At 45.4% G+C, this 21,721-nt stretch overlaps 2 protein-coding genes across 11 annotated transcripts in view; one reads left to right on the top strand and one right to left on the bottom strand.

Annotated features, from left to right (window-relative positions):
- Cept1 (choline/ethanolamine phosphotransferase 1) overlaps positions 1–917 on the top strand; it is a 45,157-nt gene extending 44,240 nt beyond the window's left edge. For all 6 annotated transcript variants that reach the window (XM_029475330.1, XM_021158269.2, XM_021158267.2 and 3 more), the window contains exon 9: positions 155–917. In XM_029475330.1, the coding sequence (XP_029331190.1) occupies positions 155–274 (120 nt within the window). In that variant the 3' untranslated portion in view covers positions 275–917. The remainder of the gene's footprint in view (positions 1–154) is intronic.
- Dennd2d (DENN domain containing 2D) lies at positions 916–21,512 on the bottom strand. Of its 5 annotated transcripts, none has more exons than XM_029475324.1 (12): positions 21,383–21,512; positions 16,868–17,043; positions 15,957–16,069; positions 15,267–15,336; positions 13,388–13,465; positions 12,433–12,573; positions 11,213–11,361; positions 8,796–8,973; positions 5,006–5,047; positions 4,558–4,642; positions 3,892–4,131; positions 916–3,341 (listed from the first exon to the last, which is right to left on the bottom strand). In XM_029475324.1, exons 1-12 carry the CDS (start codon positions 21,495–21,497, stop codon positions 3,244–3,246), a joined length of 1,485 nt encoding a protein of 494 aa, XP_029331184.1. In that variant the 5' UTR covers positions 21,498–21,512; the 3' UTR covers positions 916–3,243. The 5 variants fall into 5 exon arrangements, with proteins under 5 accessions (XP_029331184.1, XP_029331187.1, XP_021013924.1 ...); XM_029475327.1 differs by having other exon boundaries at positions 21,414–21,469; XM_021158265.2 differs by having other exon boundaries at positions 2,828–3,341; positions 21,191–21,468.
- Positions 21,513–21,721: the final 209 nt, after the last annotated feature.

The following is a 21,721-nucleotide window of genomic DNA, read 5'->3' as shown; positions in this document are numbered from 1 at the left end:
AGGAGACACCAGGAGGCAATTGATTTACTCAACTGTATGAAATGGAAAGGTGACTTTGGAGAGAAGAAAGTCAGAAGCCACCTTCTTTCCTTCCAGGAAGCAGAGTGTGACCTGTGCACATGTTGAGAATAACCAAAATCTCTTCTCTTTGCAGGTCTTCTCTTTCTTTGATTTGATTCGTTACTGTGTCAGTGTTTGCAATCAGATTGCATCTCACCTGCATATACATGTCTTCAGAATTAAAGCCTCTACAGCTCACTCTAATCATCACTAAGGATGTGTCTGGGTTCTACTAAGCTCATGGTTCCTGCAAGAAGGAATTCGAACATATTAAGGACAACAGGGGTGGATAAGAACAAATATAATTTATAATAATCAATGTCATATAACTTTCATTCTTTGTTACTGGTAACACTCCCTAACTCCTGTTTAGAATGGGAATTTCAGGCCCCATCCTGTAAACTGAATATGTTGTCAAACAGGATTTGGCTCCAGAAAGCATGCAGGGAAAATACCGAGTGTTTGTGATTATTCAGAATATCACTATCATAGGAGCACATCCCCACTGGTGGTAAATCTAATGTAAAAATTTTGCAGGCCAAAAGATTGTTGCTTTATGATTTTAACAAATCATCATCTTTTCGTAACACCTTGTTTATTGTCTTCTCAGATGTTCTTTTGTAAGGAGCTCAGCTTGTGGCACATACATCTTACTAGCTTGTGAGGTGAGAGCAGTGATAAGGACCTTAAATTTAGATGGAAGGTTTCCTGTCTGTATATTGTTGAGGAAGTGATTTTATTATCAATCAAGAAATGGTGTTTCTCACGGGCTTGGGAAATCTTGATAGCATGCAGATAATGTGGTAACTTTGTCAATCCATTTTATTTTTTTAAATAAATATATGATCTCAGAACCAGCTTTTTTCTCAATTTTATTCAGGGGAACTATAAACTAAGTTTTCAATGTTTTTTAAAAGTTAAACAAACTTTATTTCTCTTCTTTAACAATTAAGGAAATATGGTCAGCCGTGTCATCATGGTGTGTTCATTTTTTCAACCTATGGGTCTTTATTTTGCAGTTATTACCCCATTATTTCAGTAATTGTTCAGATGGGGTGGAGGTGGGTTGTCACTTTGTACTCTCCATTTTGGTATTTAGACTGCACTTTAAGATAGGAGCCAGGTTTCTCTGTGAATCACATTTGCTTTCATTGTATACATATTTTCTGTTTCTTTAGTACAAAGGATAGTGAATCCCAGCACTCAGAGGTAGAAGCAGGAAGAGGAGCAGAAGTTCAAGGTTATCCTTGACTGGAGTTGTAGGCCAGTCTGGGCTATATAAGACACAGAAAATCGGAGGGGTCAGGATATAAAGATAATCTCTGACAAAGCAGGGGAAGGCAGGGGAAAGAAGAGGTAATCCTCCATTAGTACAGTTATATCTATTGTTTTATTTGATTATTTCAGCAGACTTAACAGGTGTTTATACCTAGTGGAAATTGAGACCTCAATTGGCTACCAGTTGTCACACAGTATTGCTACATTTGAGAATGGAGTTTAGGCTGTCATTCTAGCTGTTTTCTGTATCACTCCAAAGCTATAAACTGAGGTACTAGAGACTAACTGAAATAAATACATGTGTTCTAGATTTGTTTTCATCACAGAGGGAATCTGAAAAGCACTGTGTGGTTTTGGTCAAAGATACTACAAGCATCAGCCAATGGTTTCTTTGTAGAAAGACACAGCTGGCCCTGGTTGTTGAATTCACATACTTAATGAAGTATCAGAATCATTCAACATTGTGGATATTTCTGCAAAACATATTCCCAGGCCTTTTTTGGGGGGTGTGGGGGTGTGGTGTGGTCTGAACAGGGTCCCACAGTAGCTCAGGCTGGCCTTGAACTTTCAGTTCCCCTGCCTTAGCCTCCTGAATGTTAGGATTGTAGACTGTGCCATCACAACATGTTCAGGTTCAATCTCTATAGAGAATTTGGTAGATTATATTGGAACCTCATTATTTTCACAGCCCTAACAGGATTCTGGTCCTCAGGCTGAAACTTTTCAAGACCTAAGTAGGTTTAGCAACCACATCTACAAACCATCTAGAAAGATGTAATGATTCCTAGAAGTTGCAGAAGTAGTAGTTGGGCGTGGCGTGTGGAAATTTCCCACCTGCAGTAGGAGTTTGTGATCTCCAAATCAGAGTGTAACCTTCCCTTTTGTAACTTTATTCCAACCCCCATATCATCTGCATTCTTTGTTTGGAATTCTGAAACTTGTAAGAGCCACATTAAAAGATAGGCAAAACATTAAAAAGAATTCTTAAAGAGAAGATGCTTTTAAAGATGTTCGCCATCTCCTGCAGGGTTTAAACAAAGGTATAGAAAAAAGAAGGCCTAGGTAAACTACTAAATACCATAATGGTGAAAAACTGGCAGTGCAGGGATTGTTCGACCTTTAGCTAGAGAATGGATCTAAAGTCTTAATAAACACTTGATGAGATGACCAAAACTGAAGTTAAAGGACTGGCCCTGGCTAGGTTATGGGCAGTGTGACCTGTTGATGGAAGTCTTGGAATAGTAGCCTGCAAGGACTTCTGTTGATCAGGAATTCTATTAAACAGTCCTAGGCCCCAGCTGCTCAGAATTCTGGGAAACACACCAGATAGAAACACAAACTCTCTGCTGAGGCCATTCTGATCAAGATTTCTTACTCTTATGGGAAGAGGAACTGCTGACCCCCGATTTTGTGATTCCACGTAGCCTATCATGACCAGGTCATCCTTCATGTCTAGTTCAGTTTCTTCTCCCACACAGTGCCTCCTAGATTGACAAATAACAAAGTTTTCATCTTTATTCTCATCCTCACGTCAGACCACTATTTTGTACATGGGTCATTGGGCCAGTGTTCTGTATTGAGGATTTTATAACAGAGGTTCATAGGAGACAGCAGTGTTAGCAACTTGTAATTAAGCACCCACAATAGCTGTACACCTGTACTACTATCTCCCACTATGTCCACTCTGCCAAAAATGCAGCTTTGAGTACAGTTCTGAGTTTGGATGTGAGCTTTCAAAGTTCTGAGAAGCCCTGACACCAAGGCTCCCAGATTCAGACACCACTTTGAAGTAAGACTGCATTATCAGTTGGAAGAAGGCCATGGATTCCAGGGCTGAAGACCTCACTGATTCTGCCCCACTAGAAGGGCCAAAGTCCAGATTGGCCTGTGGTTCTGGCTGTATCTCTAAACACTCCTGCTCACCACAGCTTTGACTTCACAGTCTCTTGATTTCTTCTGTTTCTTCTGTTCCTCATACTCAAGTATTTTCTTTTGGAAGTAGCCTGTGGGTTCAAACATGTGTTAGAGGGATCTTGTTTGTTAGACTGATGCCTATGAGCTCAGAGTGAATGCAGTTCTGAAGTCTAATCTGTGAAATTGCATGTCCATAATCCTAGCTATTAGGAATCTGAGGCTACATAATGAGACTTGGTCTCAAAAAAAACCAAACAAAAAGCAAACAAGCAAAAAACCAGAAAGGCCCCACGAGCTCCAGGATATCTAGGCCCTCCCAGCAGTCAGAAGGGGGCCTACAAATAGTAATTAGCTCCAGAATAATAATAAAGGAGAGTCCAGGCTGCTGGGCGATAAACAGAAATCCCTACAAAATACCAGCCCCGAAAGCATTTCCTCAGGTTATTGCTGTTTACCCTCACTGATGGAAGTTGTTACATCAGTAGGCTTGGGTATTGTAAAACCTACTTTTAATAGGGATGTTTTTAATGTTTTGCCCCTCCCCCTCTCCCCTTCTAGTCTGTCTGCCACTGTAGAGATATCCTTCTGGGACTCCTCTTAAGGGAGACATTTGCCCTTGATTCTGGAGGCTCTGTGTACCTGCAGGAGGGTTCCTGCTCTTCTCTGCTTCCTGGATGAATAGGGAGAAAAGCTGTGTCTTCACAAACTTCTTCACAAATCGGCGCTTGGTCTTGGAGGTAACAGCCTTACAGAAGGATCGTTCTTGGAAATGACCTTGTCCACTGGCCTCCCGTTTTATATAGGAGGCATAGTGGCCCACAGTCTTGACAAAGAACTGTACAAAAGGGCCTGAAACATGCTCATTGATTTGTTCTGAAGCTATAGGAGACAAGACAAAAAAAAAAAATAATGATCAATAGAAGGGTGAAATTACCCAGATTCACATCTAAATTTGGTTTTCATTGCTGTCCTAGGAGAGGCATACAATCAGAGTAAATAAGTGATTTTATAGGAATGTGAGCCTGGGATGGCTCATGCCTACAATCCTGATGGACTGCTACAAGTCTGAGACACCCTCAGACAGGGCAGGTGGGGGAGGGAGGGAGAGAGAAAAAGAGAAGAGGGAAGAAGAGAGAGAAATAGGAGCCTAGGAACCTGGGTATGGATCCTCTATGGTCTCTAAAAAGACAAAATCTCATATTCAATATCTAGGTCCCTCACACAAGCTACTAGACAAGTTGAGAATAATTTCCTCAAGCTCCCTGGAAAAGCATAAAATCTTTAAAAGAGGAGCCTAGAACTTACTCTTTAACTCATTTATCCCTTGACCAAGAGAGTCCAAGATGTCATCCTGAAGTTTTGGTGGTAGAATATCTTTCTCATCACCAACCTAGGAGAGAATAGAGCTAGATCAATGTCAAGCCGTCTGCTCATGAGGACAGGAAGAGGAGGAGGAGAATGTGAGGAGTATGAAATGACTGCTCCACGGAGATGAACAGAAGCCAGTTCTTTGTCCCCCCCACCCCCCCACCCCCGTTTCAACCCAAGCATGAGCAAAGAGGTCACTATCTGTATATTACTTGCTCAAAAGACACTGTCCCTGATTGCCTCATAGAGGATAGAGGCCTCTGGATCTTTGCTGAGGCCTCATGAGGGGAAGACAGCACAAGACTTTCTCAAAGTGTCTGTTGAGATCAGTGAGACATCATGTGACTTAAAATGCTGTGTTGATGGCCTGAATGCAGACACTTACCGACAATAAGAAGGTTCCTTCACAAAGATTCACTAACAGGACCTGAAACAAACAAACACAGAATGACTTCATCTCTTCATAAATCTCAACTATCAACACCTTTTCTGCTCATGACTATACCTGAAGCCCAGGTAGTAGCAACATAAGCCCGTACAATTAGCATTTCCTGCCTTGCATTTTCATCCCTTTTTTTTCCTAGAAACCGGAGTCCGCAGGTAGGAAGTCTGTGTGTGTGTGCGCGCAAAGGGAGCTGAGAAATGACCCAAGGTGAAAGGGAAGTAAATATAAAGAAGGTATAGTCATTCACTCAAAGTAGTGAGCGTGCCAGCCGTGATGCTGCGTGCCTTGAACCCTAGTACTCTGGGATCCTGAGGCAAACAGGAAGATTGACTTAAGTTCCAAACCTAGAATCCGCTACACAGACATGATCATCATCAATAAATAAGTAAAACAGGAAACCACAACTCATAGGATTTGTAGAAATTACTTCCTAATTCAGAGCATGCCCATGGTGCACACACAATATTTACTGGGCATGTTTTACTTAATTGTAGCCATGGTTCTCTGTAAAACAAGCACTACTTCATTTTGCAGATGGGATAAACCTAGAGAAGTTCCTCTTAGATCCAAAGGAAACTCCAATTCCCCAACTCCAAAAGGCAGTCCAAATATCCAGACATGAGTTCATCCTAGACTATAGGTGGATTTTGGGTAGTTAGATAAAAGCCAGCACTCCTCAGAAAATAGTGAAACCTATTCCCATCCTTGGAAAGCAGTCATTTCCATTACTTCTCACAGAAGGGACATATGGCTACCTATAGTACCTATCATCCATCCTATCAAATCAAAGCCACTGCTGGCCTCCAGGCTCCCTCAGTATCATGGGTATCTGTTATACATTTCAAAGTCCTCACTAACATACTAGCCCTTCTCACCTCTGCTCTAAGCTTCCATCTACTCATCCTTCCTATAACCCAGCCATTCTCTGCTCTTGCTATTCTCACCCTTCTCTCCTACCCCAATTCTTACTGTTCTCTCTCTTGCTATGCTCCATTATCTATTGCTTGCTATCTCACTCCACTATTCTCTCCTACTTCTCTTGCCCTGGCCATGTCCAATCTGCTGGCTCTGTTCAGTCTATTTCTTTCTATCTCTGCTTGAGTATCTTCCAGATGCCTCTGGCAGTTCTTTCATATCTATAATTAAAAACCTTATCCATATCATGAAACGGTCATGTTAGCAATTTTTTTAGTGTGCCTCTGGCATACAATTCCCAGAGGCCATGCTGCTGAGAAATAGCAGACTGGCTTCCAAGCCTAAATTGTGGTCTTTGGGATCACACTCCTCTCTCTAGCTCTCCTTCAATGTGTCCTCAGCCTGTCCTATGGCCAGATCAAGGACAGAGGAAGTCATGTTTTCATCTTTTGACACTTGTAACTACCATATGTACAATTGCCTAGGGGTCTATTAGAAGCTCCCTCAAATTGGCTGAGAGTGGAGGTAGTGTACATGCTTAGCATACCATGCCTAAATACAAATAACAACTGACAGCCTTGAAACTTCTATCTAGAAACTCAGCAAGGGAGGAACATGAGCCCAGTGTCAACAGGAAGAGGACAGGAAACGAAGCAAGGGGACTGTTCATGTATAGGCTGCAAATGAGACACACAAGACTATGTTCCTGGATCATCACCACACAGCCTGAGAATTGTGCAGTTTAGACCAGGAGACAGTCATGTTGCTGATTCCTCCGAGTATTGTTAGCTAATTGGACCACTTCCAATATTTGAATTGAAATCTTTTAAGTAGGATTAGATTTTGACATCTGAAAACTCATAAACTTGGACATTATTCCTTGGTTCTGCTTTGAGACAGGATCTTATGTAACCTAGGGTGGTTTTGAACCCTGATCTTCCTACTTTCACCTCCTGAGTTCTGCGATTTTAAGCAAGAGATACCACAACCACCCTGAATTAATTTTAAAACTAACACTCAAAAACAGCAACAATGACACTATCAGAAGAATACCAATAGACACAGATTTGCTCACCAAGGAACCATAGTTCTCCAGATTCTGTGTTGGCATTTAATGTCTATTTTGGGTTCCTATTTTCAGTTTCTAACCTGAGTCTTGATAATAGAATGAAGGATCTCTACATGTTCCTACTTCCAAATGTAAGGAAAGAGAAACTGGAAAATTTGCCAAAACATAGCCTGCACTGTAATTATCCATCATCAGAGGAGAAGAGCTGAACTAGTCCAGGCCTGAAGCCACATGTATCCATATGTTTGAATGCTTTGATGCAAGGAAAGCTATTCGTTAGGGGGTGGGGAGAAATGTTTGCATAAATATTTTTTGAAGTTGTTCCCAGAAGCCTTTTCAGAATTCTGGTCATATTGTCTATAGAGTATTGTCCTTTCAGGGAGCTCATGTGGAGAATCAGAAAACCTTGCATCCCCACCCCCACTCCACAACACACACACACCATATGGACTTCTTCCTTTATCAGTCTTGCCCATTTCTTAGAGCAGCTGCAAAGAAAAAGAAAAAGCTCTTAACTAGCAAGAGCCAGAGCCTTACTGGCCCTGTTTGTCTTCCTGCCTGGCTATCAGGGGAGGAGCCCCAGCTCTGGAGGAGAGAAGTTACATAACTTCTGGGGTTGAGACATTTTACCTTTTATTGCTAAAGTGGGGCTGATACCCTGCTCTAGTTAGTCACGAGGCTAAGGGTTGTTCACAGGGCATGTGTACTCAGCCCAAGAGCTGGAAAAACCAAAGGAAACATCCTTCTTTCCTGGCCAGTAGCAACAGCTAAAAAAGGGCCTTTCTCTGAGTTCTACTGTGGCCTTCTCTAAGCAGAAGGTTTGCTAGAACTTACCAACCTCTTTTGTAAAAGGGGAAATCCTCCTTCTGGGGCTACTCCTCCCACTGCTTTAGTGCTTGCATCAAGATACCTCACCAAGTAACTTGTTTCTGCAGTGTGAGTCAATGGTTAACCAGGGCTGAGCTTTCCAATCTGTCCTGTGTTCAGCTATAGTGATATACTATCCTTAGATCAGAATATATGTTTCGAATTGTTCCAACTTTGGGGGTAGATGTATGTGATTACTGCCCATTTACACAACTGAACCCTCTTCTATGTCAGGGTGATTGCCAAGAAACAAGAAACAACTGATTTAACTGAGCTATAAGCTACTCAGAAAGATGGTACTTGTTGCAAATATCTTCATTTTCAAGACTAAGCAGTTTACAAAAGGGCTCGTTTCCAAGGAATTTGAATACTAGTGGTGTGTGCATTGTACAAGCCAGCTGTGGTCATTCATTTAACTGAGAGCTCACCCAAGTGACTGTTCAATAGAAATAATTGGCTAATAAGACCATCTCGTGAGCTCAGAATAAGCAACAACTTGCTTGCTTTCCTTCTTCTTCTTCTTCTTCTTCTTCTTCTTCTTCTTCTTCTTCTTCTTCTTCTTCTTCTTCTTCTTCTTCTTCTTCTTTTCCCCTTCACTTAACAACTTGCTTTCTAAACCCAAAGACCGTTCATTCAAGAGAAGAGTGCTAACTCTGACTCAACATGGATGTGTGTCAGGTGCCAAGCTAGCAGCATAGCCATGTCTTTTCCCCTAATCTCTAGCAACTGAAGACACTTATCTCCATTTTCCTGATAAAGGAAATTCAGCTTTAAAGAAATGTAATGAGCCCCAAATCACACAGTTACTGACAGCAGAGCTGGAATATAAATCCAAGCCCACCAGTCTCTAAATCATGTACTCTCTTTGACGCAGCTTACCTCTTCCATGGGACTATCCATAACCTCCTGCAGGAATCGCATCTGTACCCCAACCATGAAGGGGGTAGGGCAGCAGACAGTGGCCAGAAGGCTCTCGGGGACCACAGGGATGTATGTGTGTGCCCAACTAAATGGGTAAAGTAGAGCTGCTGCAGCATGGATACACTGAGACAGGGTACTGGAACACAGAACAGAGATGATCAGCAAGGCTTCTGTTCCTATCCACTGGCTCAGAGCCCCACACCTACAGTAGCTATTGGCAATGCTCCTGTACTGGAAATAATTCAAGTCTGGAAGCCACACTGATCACAGAGCTTGCAGCTACTTGTTGCTAAGAGTAGGGTGGAAATCAGGATAGGCAAGCCTCCACTAACCAGGGTGGGGTCCCCTTTAATCTCTATTCCCAGCTAGTTCTCTCAAGTCATTACTGGCTAAAAATAAAGGTGGCTCAGAAGAGGGGAGGGAGGAAGACAGGCCTGCATTTAAACTGGGATATGATTGAGCCTCTGCTCTGCAAAGGACTGGGCAAACTAGAAGAATAACACTGGCCCTTCTTTGAAGAACTCACAATGCAGTGAAGAGACAAGCCACTTAACACCAGGCTCTGGTGAAGAGGCAGGGTCTCCGTGCACAGCCATGTCCTACCATGCCTCTCTGAAGCCATTTGAATGCGGCCAGGTTAGTCCTTGAGTTAGCTTGGGAAATTCCTCAGTTCCAGGAACCGAGATTCAGAGATTCTGGAAAGTCCCATCGAGGTGACACCTCAAGACTTTGCTACATGGATTCCTCTTGTCATTACTATCCCAGTTACAACTCAGTTGCCTTCCTTACCCGAACTGTACCCAGCCTCAGTCTCTGGCTTTGCTATGCTCCACTAGCTCTCAAGCTCTTCTCCAGCCAAATTACCCCACACCCAAGGCCAATAAAAACACAGATGCGGAAACCTTGGTATCAAGCTAGCACTTCCTGAGTTAGAAAGTCTCTGAGTGCCTCCCTAACAAACTTGGTTGGTCGGAAGTCCCCTTCCCAGCTCCAGCCTCTAGGATCTGAAAACTGTGCGGGAAGAAAGTAGGAAGTTGTAATATTTCCCGGAGAAAGTTTGTTCCTGAAACTTCCTAAATACTGATCAGAAGTACCTAGTTGAAAGCTGAGTCCCAGTTACCACAAAAACTTCCTTCACACAGGCCCCAGAGTAGAAGAACCACCTCCAAAACAAAAATGATACCCCTTCCTACAAGATTTAGCCTATGATAGTTTCCTTCTTGGTTATTGATGATGGCATTATTCTTTAACACATCGACCCCTGAACCCTGGCCAAGCTTCCTTTCTTTGGGAACTCATGTCATTCCCTTGATCCTTTGTTGTTTGTCAACTTCCGTTTTTGTTTCTGAGTACCAGGGCTTAGCTCAAAATTATTGCTTCTTGCTGACGTTGCTCAAACCTCCCAGCACTCAGTAGGTAGATCTGCTCATTGGCAAGCAGATATCTGTGAGTTCCAAGCCAGCCAGGACTTCATAGTCAATCCTTTACTGGTTTTATCAATTTCTCTTCTCTGCCTGCTACATGTCTCTCCACATCCTTTCTCAGACTCAAATCTTCTCAAAAGCAGCAACCAACACATTACAACTTCCTGTTTCTCTTACACACGGGTATATGCTCAACTGAGAACTGGTGGAGAGTAGTAGCTAGTCCTCACCAGTCTGCATCTGTTGGAGTCCTGGATGTCTACCACTGTGCATTATCAACTTTAGTCCCCATCACAACCCTATAAGGCACTGTCCACATCATTTCTATTCTATAAATAAATAAATAAATAAATAAATAAATAAATATGTGATCTTGGCTTCGAAAAGTTAAGAAGCTGATCTAAGGGGAACCATAGCTAAAGGTGGAAGAACAAGATTTGAAAGTCATTCTGCTGGTTTCAATACATATGCTGAAAACCAATACATAAACCTTAATCTACTTACGGGTAAACACAGTCTTCTTGCTATCTCCTCAATGCTTGGCATCTGGCAAACAGCTGACATGCAATAAATACTTGCTGAGTGAGTTTACAAATGGATAGATTAGCATATGCTCTGTGCCATTATACAACTTCCTGTCTTTTGTTCCTCGCTCAGCCTAATCTTGAAAGGACAGAATCATGTCTGCATTTACTGTGGTTGGCTGAGCCTGTGTTATACCAGGAACGTGCTATGTCCTTCTTAGATAGTCAGGCAGCAATCAAGTTCAAGTCTGGAGATGGATGGACAAGTTGAACTACCTGTTTCTCTAGGCCTAAAATGCAATCTAGGAACTGGAAACTGGAAAGTACACACATGGGCCCTAGATTCTGACTGCCTTCACGAAGTCCCAGTATATTCCCTTGATCCCAGGGATGCAGCTTAGTGTGGCCAGTCAGTGGCTGAGCTTACCTGAGACCCTCTGCCAAAAAGATGATTTTTCTTTCCAGCACTGCAGAGGCAAAGATCTGAATAATCTGCTCCAAATGGAGACAGTGCAGCAGAACACTGAAGTCCACATGTTCAAGGTGGGAGTCTAGGGGCCGTGTCAGTGAGATGAACTATAGGAAAACCAGAGAGAAAAGGTCCAGGTAATAAAAGAAATCACAGACCCAAGCCAGGCCTATCGCATTCTTTCCACAGGACAGATCTGATCCTAGCTCACTCATCAGTGGCTTCCTTCTGCTCTGAGGACAGCTGGGTAGAGTCTTCCCTGTGGCTCATGAGTTCCAGCCTGGGGAACATGCCTATCCATAGGCTTCACTGTGTGCAGGCTCTAAAGCAGAGCTCTTCTGCCTAGAGCCTGGCCTGGGTCAGGCCTCTCATGCATTGCCTTCCTTTCTTCATTATTACCCCTCAGATCCAGAGGCCCACCTTGGTCATCTTCAGACTTCATCTTTTTCTCGTTGTACACTGCTTTTCCTTTCTTGGTGGCTGTCTAATCTTTAACTGTGTGTTCACCAGTGTGTTTACTCATTTCCACACTTCCTGGTGCGCCTTCTTTATGAGACCTTTAGCTACACGAGGTTAGAAGCCATTTGCTTACCACTCTTTACCCAGAAAATGCATAACTTGACACAGAGTACATAAGTACTCATTTTTCCTTCAGTATTTTTCCAGCAGCTGACAATTCCTAGGGACTCCCTGATTCTTCCGTGGGAATGACCAGATTCAAAGGTGCATGTGGAATTTCCGGTCTCAGAGATTCGGAATGGAATTCTACTTGCTGCCTTGAGCTCTTTAGTGACTTAGACCAACAGTACTTCATGACATGGGTGTGGACTTAGGGGTGGGGATAAATGATAAGAAGTAAAACGGAAACTACGGGAGAGCACTACAGGACACACACAGAGAATAGTTAAGTGAGTTACAGTGTAGGAGCAACTGGACATTTGGAGACTAGGAACAAACTTAGCACCATACGTGAGCACAGATAAAAATTTAGCAGACTGCAAAGTAAGTAGTTGCTGGTGGGCATCAGGTACAGTACATTTGGGTGATTTTTTTTTTTTTTTTAGCTCTGCCAATAATTCTAATGCCTGGCTCAGCTTCCCTATACTTGAACCTGATGAATAAAAGAGTCAAGGTGAGAGGAACCAGCCAGGAAGAGGACTGCACATTTATTAACCCACCTCTGTGCCTGAGTCAGGAATGAAGCTCTTAAGGGTGACTGTCTTTCCAGGTGCAGGAAAGGCTGCCTCTCGGAGACCTTGCATGAATGGGTAGATGACAGCCATGGAGATCTGATGCCTCTTCTCTACTTCATCTAGTATCTGCAGGGGAAGGACCACAGGAAGGAAGGCTTAGAGGGATTCTACTGAGTACTCAAGACTCTCACGCTAGGCCTGTCAGTTCTCTAGTATTTTCTAGGCCCCTCTACTAACTGGCTTCCATCTCCTGGACAAAACCAACTTTTCAAAGACTTCTTTTGATTTTTCTCTCATATTCCTTTCTCTCCTAACACCGACATGAAACTACTAAGCCTAGCAAGTCATTTCCCATGTTGGCCTAACTTTCTGGGTATCACTGTCCCATTTCCTCTGGACTGTCATCAGGGTGAGGCTACCATCAGCCCTCAGTGTAATTCACAGAAGTAAGATCCACCCAAGCCGAAGCCACTGGTGTTCCTCTCCACACCCAGCATTCTTCTGGTCACCAAGATAGGTCAAGTTCATTTGGGGAGACTGCCTTGATCATAGCCCCAGCAATACTAATCATCGGTTTCTCTTCTAACCTCATCCGCGTTAGGGTACTGTCTATTATTTGCCTTCAGACTTGTAGGTTTCATTCTCTTGTGTGAAAAATGTCCACATGTTATACCTCATCTGAGCCTCATAGCAATCAGGAAGATAAGAGGAAGGATGGACAATAGCTCTTTCTTCAGGAGAAACAGCCTTCTAGATTTCCTTGAAATAGGGTTGAGCCCAGGTTCCTCCTGTCTCCGTTTTACCCAATATCCTTGATGCTGGCTGGGCTATCGGGAAGGCACTCTACCAAGAGCTCAAGTTGCAAGGCAAGCTGCCAGGCAAGCCAGAGAGCTGAACAGGCCTGCCTAACAGGCTCCAAGGAATTTTGTCCTAGCCCTACCTTGGAGAACAAGCCGAAGCAGCCGATGCAGCTGATGATGCAGTACACTTTGGGAAGTTGAGGACCAGGACCAGCAGGCTGGGAAGGGACAAAAATTTCCTTTAGGGCTGCACCCTCCACAAGGGTTTCTCCCACTTGAGACTAATGGTACAAAAGGTAGAGTGCTACAAATGGGATTAGTTGGTGGAACGAACAGCAGAAAGGTTAAAACAGCCACCCAAGTCAAAAGATGATGGTTAGTTTACACCTGCCACATTGTGCAACCAGTCCAAGTGTCTTTCAACAAGTGAAAAGAAAAGGATGGTGTATAAACAAAATGGAGTATTATTCAGCTAATAAGAAGAATGAAATTATGACAAGTGGATACAGTTGGCAAAAGAAACTAGGCACAGAATGTATTTTCAATCTCATATGCAGGATTTGGATTTTAGGAAAATAAGACATAAACAAAAGACATGAGAGGCTGGAGATATGCCTCAGTGGTGATGGGCACATATTGCTCTCCCATAGGATCCAAATTCAGCTCCCAGCACCCACATGGATGGCTCACTGAAGTCTTTTATTCCAGCAAAGGGGATGTCCCTTCTTTGGCCTCATAAGGTATGCACACACATTTACACATATACCACACACACACACACACACATAATTAAAAATAAAATAAGTCTTTATAAAAGAGAAAAAGAGAGACAGGGCCGGGCGGTGGTGGCACACGCCTTTAATTCCAGCACTCAGGAGGCAGAGGCAGGCGGATTTCTGAGTTCGAGGCCATCCTGGTCTACAAAGTGAGTTCCAGGACAGCCAGGGCTATACAGAGAAACTCTGTCTCAAGAGAGAGAGAGAGAGAGAGAGAGAGAGAGAGAGAGAGAGAGAGAGAGAGAGAGAGAGAGAGAGAGAGAGAGAGAGAGAGAGAGAGAGAGAGAGAGAGAGAGAGGTTAGAGAGATGACTCAATGGTTAAGACCATTTGCGGCATTTGCAGAAGACCCAAGCTTGGGTCTCAGAACCTACACTGCAGCTCACCACCTTTTGTAACTAACTCAGTTCCAGAGACTCTAGCTCCCTATTCTGTCCTCCATGGGCAACAGGCATGCACACAGTGCACTTACATACATGCAGTCAAACACTCATATACTTTTAAAATAATAAAGGAAAAGGATTAAAAACATGAAATTAGAGAGATGAGTGTTTGGGAAGAGAAAAGGAACTGGTGTGGTGGGCATGGTCACACATAAAATACATGATCACACATAAAAAAAAAAAAAAAAAAAAAAACCAAACAAACTATGAAGCCTATTTGTTTATACAATGGGTATGTGCTGAGAAGAGGAGGAAGAGAGAGAAGAGGGGGGAGGAGAAGCAGGAAGAAGGTGATAATGGCAGCCTTCTGGGGCTAGTAACCCAACGGTAAACACTGACTCATGGCCAACATGAGCTTAAGTTCAGTGAGAACAAAACCAAGTTTGTCTTAGCCATGAGGAAATGTCTAGAGAGGAAAGGGCTATAAAGGTGTCCAGAGAGTCCTTGTCCTGAAAGCCAAGAATTAAGCCTCATCATTCAAATCTCAGAGTGTCTGGGAGGCTCCATGGAACAAGACAAGCAGGCCTGGGTGCAGAAGACTACAAGAGGGTCCAACTGGAGCCTCTTCCTGTGTGTAGAATTGTTGAGCTGGGAGGACACAGGCCAGAGCCTCGTGGTAGCAGAGGAGAGGGGCAGCACGTCCTTGTTCTTGTGGGATTCCTGAAGGGACACTAACATGGCAGCACATGCTGATGTGTATTCTCCCTACATGCACCATTCCCACCAAGCCTAAGCTGTTGTAGCTGAGGCTTCGGCAAGCCCAGCCTTGGAGAGGAAGGGGCGGTTCTGAATTGCACCAACCAGGAGGCGCCTGCAGTATCCGATCTTCCTGCTCCCATCCACATTGGTCAGGACGAATGAGAAGGTCTCCCTAAGAGAGAGCAGACCAATGGTGTGCATTTGCTCACTGGATTCTAAAACCAGAGTGAAGTCAGCTTCAGAGGAGGGGAGAGGAAGACAAAGGGGAGCTGCTGATTAATCATGGGGATAATCACAGCAGTCACTTACTAAGCACTTGACGGTGTCAAGCTCTAATGCATCACCTCATTTGAGACTCAGCTGAACCTTTTTGAAGAAGGTTCAATTATTATCACCACTTTAAGCACCAGGTAAGTAAGGCTCTGAGGTTACTTCTTATCTAAAAATTGTGCCAACCAGAAGTCCTGGTCTGCTTCCAGTGTTCATGATGCAAGCAAGAACCATTTCCTTATTGTAGAAGCCAAAGTCTTTCTCTCCAGTCCAGAGTAGAAAAAAAAGAAATAAAAACAAAAACATTTTTAAAAGGTTATTTCTTCTTCTCGGAAGAGGTAAGAAACTCTTTAAAGTCTTCAGAGAGAAGTCAAGTCACAGCTTCAATCATTTGTCTAAAGGATCCCAGGCAAAATATTTCCCTGGTAAAACCTCAGCATTCATACCAGGTGAGGGGACAAGAGCCACACATTTGCCCTTCTATCCAAATCTGATACCCTTGCCTGCAGGCTGAATGGTTACCTGGGATACTCCGTGAGTGGTGCCCATTCATTCCCATCAGGGAAGCAGAACAAAGGGATGGCACGGAGCAACCGGTTCTCCTCCTCCTGCTGACCTCGGAGCAGGTTCTCCCTCTGTCAGAAAAAGACAGTGGAATTTAGGCAGAGAAGCAGAGGTCAGAAGCCTGTCAGCCTTCTTTCTGACCAGCATGGGGTACAAAGGTGCCTTTGGTTGGCACCATACAGTCTGAACTCTAAGTCTAGCTGGAAGAACCTCAAAGAGAAAGCAATTTGTCCTGGACCACATCAATGTAACCTTGGGTTGGAATTCAGTATCCTGAGGATTTACATATTCAAAAAGATTAGAAAGGTCAGCTGGACCAACCTCCTGAGAGGGTGGCATCAGAGAGAAACCACATCATAGAAAAGAAGCAACCCTTCCAGTTGCTAAACCTGCTAACAAGAAAGGCTGGTAAGAAGGGGACATTACGCCTCACCCAGTGCATGATCAGGCAAGAAGAGCTCTAATACTTTGGGAGTCTGATCTTAGGCTGTGCTTGAGTCTGGGGCCTGCTTGATTCTCTACCACACAACCAGGAAGGCCATCCCTTCTTAGTAGTTCCAGCAGAAGCTGAGTTTTTCTGTAGGAAAAGGTGACTGAGGTGGAATTTGGAAGAACTGAAGGTTCCCACGGGGGCAAGAGCATTGTTTCCCTGCTCCAGAGGTTCAGTCAGTCCCTCACAAAGGAGTCAGACCTAGATTCTCTGGGTGATTACAGAAAACTAGGGCTGGGCTACAAAGGAAACTAGAGCAGTGAGCTCAGGGCTAGAGCCCAGGCAGCGTGGTAAGACATAGAACTCCTCTATTACCTTTTAAACACACCTTCTTCCTCCCACCTCCATCCTCAGGCCCCACTTCTCCCTCCATCCTTACCTTGGGAAACTGGTAAGTGATCGTGGGTTCATAGTCATCCCCTAAATTCTTTTTCTTTAAAGAAACAACAAGGAGGTATTCAAAGAAGTGCTGGCCTCCAGCAAAGTTAGATGGAGAATGCTCCTGGATCCTTTCTGGATCTGTGACAGCTTCCCCAGGATTGTTCTGGGATTGTCCTAAAATGGAGATGCAAGGGTCCCTTGAGTATTCTTTCCACTCCTCCATTCTGTAGTGCGAGCGAGAAATCTGGGCAACAACCATGCCTCAAGGCTATACAGTGCCAAGCCTGACCAGGCACCATCAGGCAGGACCAGAGCCAAGGGGGCAATTTCCATACCTGCCCTGGGAAACTTGAAACCGTGGAGTGGCACAGGAAGAAAAGAAAACACTGATGTAGAACCGAGGAGCCATGCTGTGGAGGTTCTTGGAGGCCTGATGCCTGACACTGTATAGTCTGCCTGATGCAGCAGTTCTGGGTATTTTGTGAGCCCTGAGTAAATTTGCACTAAATAATCAGAGTAGACCCATAGGGCATTTTTTGGTAACTATAGCAAGACCTCTGCAACAGACAGGACTAGCTCTGCAAACTGATAAGGTAATCCTCCTGGCTTGATCACATGGGGGCCATGTGGGTTTGAGCATATAAAGGAAAAAGAGGATCACTACAGCAGGAATCAGCCCATAAAAAGATCATCCGAAAAAGGAAGTAGGCAATCCAGTTCTGACCTGCTCGAAGTCGTGGCAAGCGATTTCGGAGCAGCCTGAGGGTTCGGCCTACCCCTTGTCCTTCCATCATTCTGAGCTTTGGGGGCATGAATGTTCTTTCTCCTTCAGGCTGGCCACAGAAAGCCTGAGAAAGTGCCTTCTGCCTTGTTCTCCAATCACAGCTTTATTGAGCTGAGCCACACGCTGTCTCCCAAAGGCAGAGAGCAGTTTCCATCCTGTGTACTCCGTAATTGAGCAAGAAGGATGTGAAAGGACCCACGAGGCAGCTTAGTGTGGGCACTGACAGAAGCAGCATCCTGGCACTACAACTCAGCTCTTGGCTCCTCCCAAGAGCCCCAGGGTGTGGTAACAGAAAAGGTCATGAGCAAACATCTCAAGGCACAGCTGCTTCTGGGCCAAGGGCTTTCAATTCCAGTGCTTGCAGACCATGTGGTAGGTTTATTTACAACCCCAAGCAGCGAGGGATGCCTGTGAAGATCAGACCATGGACTCCAGTGCCTCGTGGGGCACAGCACAGGTATTTTACATCCCTCGTCCTCCACTGTTCACGATCACCTTTTCAAGCAATCGTCGGAAGCTGCAAAGTCCCACCAGGCCAACTGGCGAATCTAAAACATCATGGATCTCCAGGAACCCAGGACTGAACACTTCTTGTAGCCAAGATGCCAGATTGCCCTGATTCAGATAAGTAGACTTGCCCACTCATTCTCTAAATGTACTAATAACTTGTAACAAGAGAGGCCCACCTCGGAGAGGCCCAGATATACAGAATAGCTGTGAAGGTGATTCCTTCACCCACTCCTCCCTGGTAATCTTTCCTGATCTAAGGCATAAACCTCTCTCACTATTCCAGGGTTCCAGAAGAATCCTTTCTCTCATCATCTTTACTAAAAGGAAGCAATGACCTGGGAAATCGTCCCCACCTTAAAGTAGGAGCCTGGTTGCATCAGCAGCTGTAGGGGTACAGAGCATCTTCACCCCTCCCCTACCCCTGCTCAGCCTTTCCTCTGGTTGGGCCAGGACAAGCTAAACAGCAGACCCAGTACTGTGTCTAGAGATTGAGGAAGAGGAGAAAAGTAGTCGCTGATAACCTGGGTTATTAAACAGAAAGTCCTGAATAAGGAAATGTATAGGATAAGAGGAAGGAGACTTTGCCCAGAAGTAACTTAATGGGGAGGGAAGAAGGAAAAGGATCTGGTGCCTGTGTCTGCCGCTCCTGCAAAGAAGTAGCAGCCCTCTGGGAGGGAGTGTGTTGCTATGGTAAGAAGGAAGGCTGTCACCCTACTCCTAAGAGCACTGAAACTGTGGCACCAGTAAAATGCAGGACTCAGAAACCCAACATTGACTTGTGGGGGAAGCGGCAATCATAGTACAGATGATGAGAGTTGGGATCTTGAGAACGGGGAAGCAAGACACCCCAGAGAGTCCTTGTGTCTTGCTTGTAGCCTGTATAGACATGTTGCATAATCTTTACTGGCTGCCTTACGGAGCAAGAACATGTCTAGTACAGAAGGGAAAACCGAGGCATTAAGTCACTCGGAGGCAATTGAAAATGAACAGGATCTGCACAAAGTGAACGTCATAAAAAAAGTTCCAAATCCAGGCTCAGGCCTTCTGGTGTATTACACAGTAAACATCTCCCGGTAGGAAGAGGTAGTGGGTGGGGTGGGATGGGTGGCGAGCAAATGGCTTGGAGGGCCAGAGTCATCTTCCTGGTCATCTCAGAAGCTCAGGAAATGTCTTTTCCTCAGACCTTGGGGCTGGCTTTTCACTCCATTTCCTCCTGCTTTATCAGGAGAAACAAGGGACCAGCAATGTCAGAAATCCCAGACCTATGAAAAGGAACTAGACCTTTGGGCTGAGGCTCAAGATCCAGCAGAGTGTTTTCTCCTTCTCCCCCCTTCAAAAGAGGTTCTCACAGAAAAGCATGAGAAGGACCAATATGCATCAAACTCCTCTCTAGTAGAAGGCACCTCACTTGACCTGGATGCCCTGGAATGGATTATTATCCTCAATTTTACTTGTGGGAGGAGCCACACCTCTAGGGAAGTCAGGTGTCTGGTTACACTTGTTCCTCCGACAGGAAGCCCCTCCCACAACCACCTGAAGGAAGAGAGGGGACTATAGGGAACCTTGATTTGAAAAGCTGTTGTGTGTTCTTTGCTGAACTGCCAGCAATCCAGAATCACCATAACAGTCTTCCCTACCAGTGTTTTACACACACACACACACACACACACACACACACACACACACCCCTCTAAGACAAAACTGCCTGAGCCAGTGAACAAGAAGGGGAAATCCCCCAGGAAGCAGGAGGACAATGAAAAAGATGAAAGAGTCACACCCATATGACCTGACAGGTGCTAAACTTGTGACCAGGTACATACAGACTGCCTGCCTTCCTGTTCCTCCACCACAAGGAAGGTCCTCCAGGTACCATTGCTAGCCATACGTTGCTGTGGGGGTGAGGTGGAGAACAACTGAAACGTGTGCTCTGAGCCCCAGGAAGCAGACCCTAGCCATTCAGTAGCAGATTACTCAGGTCCAGGAAGCCCAAGAAAACCAAGCCAGAACTCTGTAGCAAAAAGACGACTTATCTCCTCCCAACATACTGCTCCAGCCATTGCTGCCCTCTCCCTGGCATGCAGGTGGAAGAGGCATATGCCATAACGACCATGCTGGAGGAGTGTGGTAGAATCGAGAAGGTACAAAGAGCAGAGCAGTCACAAGTCCCTGCAGTTCCGAGAAGGAAGTACCGACCTCAGCTCTGAGGCCTCTTATGAGAGGGGGCCACTGATATCTTCACTTGCAAATTCAGGAAGAGGCGAGCTCTCTGGGAATGACTCTTACAAAATGTTTTTTTTTTTTTTTTTCCAGAAGCATGGGCTCTGTCTGAACAAACCGGAGGGTGACAGCTCAGCCATAGCACTGCCCAGACATAAACAGCAACAGATGTTTGTTGAATGAATGGATACATTAATGAATCCTAACTGCCCTTCTTCCAAGTCCCAGTGCTCCAGATAAGGAGAAAGGAAATGGATGGCACATCTAATTTCATCCCTATAATCCACCCTGGACAGGGAAAAGATTCCAATTTTACAGGTCAGAACTCAAGATCCAGATTGAGGAAACAGCTGAGCTGATCTACCTGGCTGCCCTACCGAGGTCAGTGCTAAGGGCTTGGAGAGACTAGTTTTTGTGGCAGGGTTATCTGCAAGGCAGGGACAAGCTGGCTCTCGGGAACTGAGAAAAAATGCCAGTTAAGTAAGGAAGGGAAGCGCCTCCCGGAGGGCTTGACGGCCTAAGCTCTTTAGCCACAAAGTGGCTGCACCACAAGCTTCCTGGATATAAGGACACGTGGCCCTTGGGGCCCCACAACCTTTGTAGGTTTCTGGCCACCAGGTTCCCCCTTGACCCAGCAGATTTGACCCCTTGTTGACCTCTACCTGTTCCCTTGAGCTCACCTGTCTCCTGCCCAGCCCTCACAGATCCCGCCCAAACTGATCCACGTTCCTGACTCCAGTACCGCACTGAGCCTATAGTTCGGAGGTCCCCACGCCCTCTTTCCCCCCGCGCGCTGTGGCCCGCACTAACCCCGCTGGCCGCGTTTCAGTCTCAGGCTGGCTCGGAGGCGGCGGCCGAGCCCATCCATGGCCCCTCCAGTGCCCAGCGCCTGCTCCCGCGTCCGCGCCAGCCCCGCCCCCCAAATCCTTGACCTTCTTGGGGCCCTGGAACTTTCACTTTCACGCGGGAGGCGCAAGGAGGGGGTGGGGCGGGACAGCGCACCTTCCGGGCTCCTGCCCAACCCCTGGCGCACCTGGGCTGGCTGCTCTTCTCGGGTCCTCACCCTACCCCTCTGCTCCTCTAGGCTCGGGGTGCCAGAGGGCGCCCGCGCGTCCATCCGGGAGGGGCGGTACCATCTCACTGTCACCCTTTGTGAAACTTCACCTTCTGAAACACTCTGGTAGGTGCCTAAAGAGAGAGACCCCTACCTCCAGGGCAAGGACTGGAAGAAGCACCTCCCCGGTGTTTCCAAACTATCCGGAGGAGTAGAACTCTCAGCCCTCATGACCTTCCAACCAACTCCTCCACGCCTGCTCTCACAACTATGCAGAGTCGCTGGCT

Source organism: Mus caroli, chromosome 3, assembly GCF_900094665.2.
Source record: "Mus caroli chromosome 3, CAROLI_EIJ_v1.1, whole genome shotgun sequence".
Lineage (NCBI taxonomy): Eukaryota > Metazoa > Chordata > Mammalia > Rodentia > Muridae > Mus > Mus caroli.
Note: the sequence above shows the minus strand (reverse complement) of the source record. Positions and strands in the feature narration are given on the sequence as shown.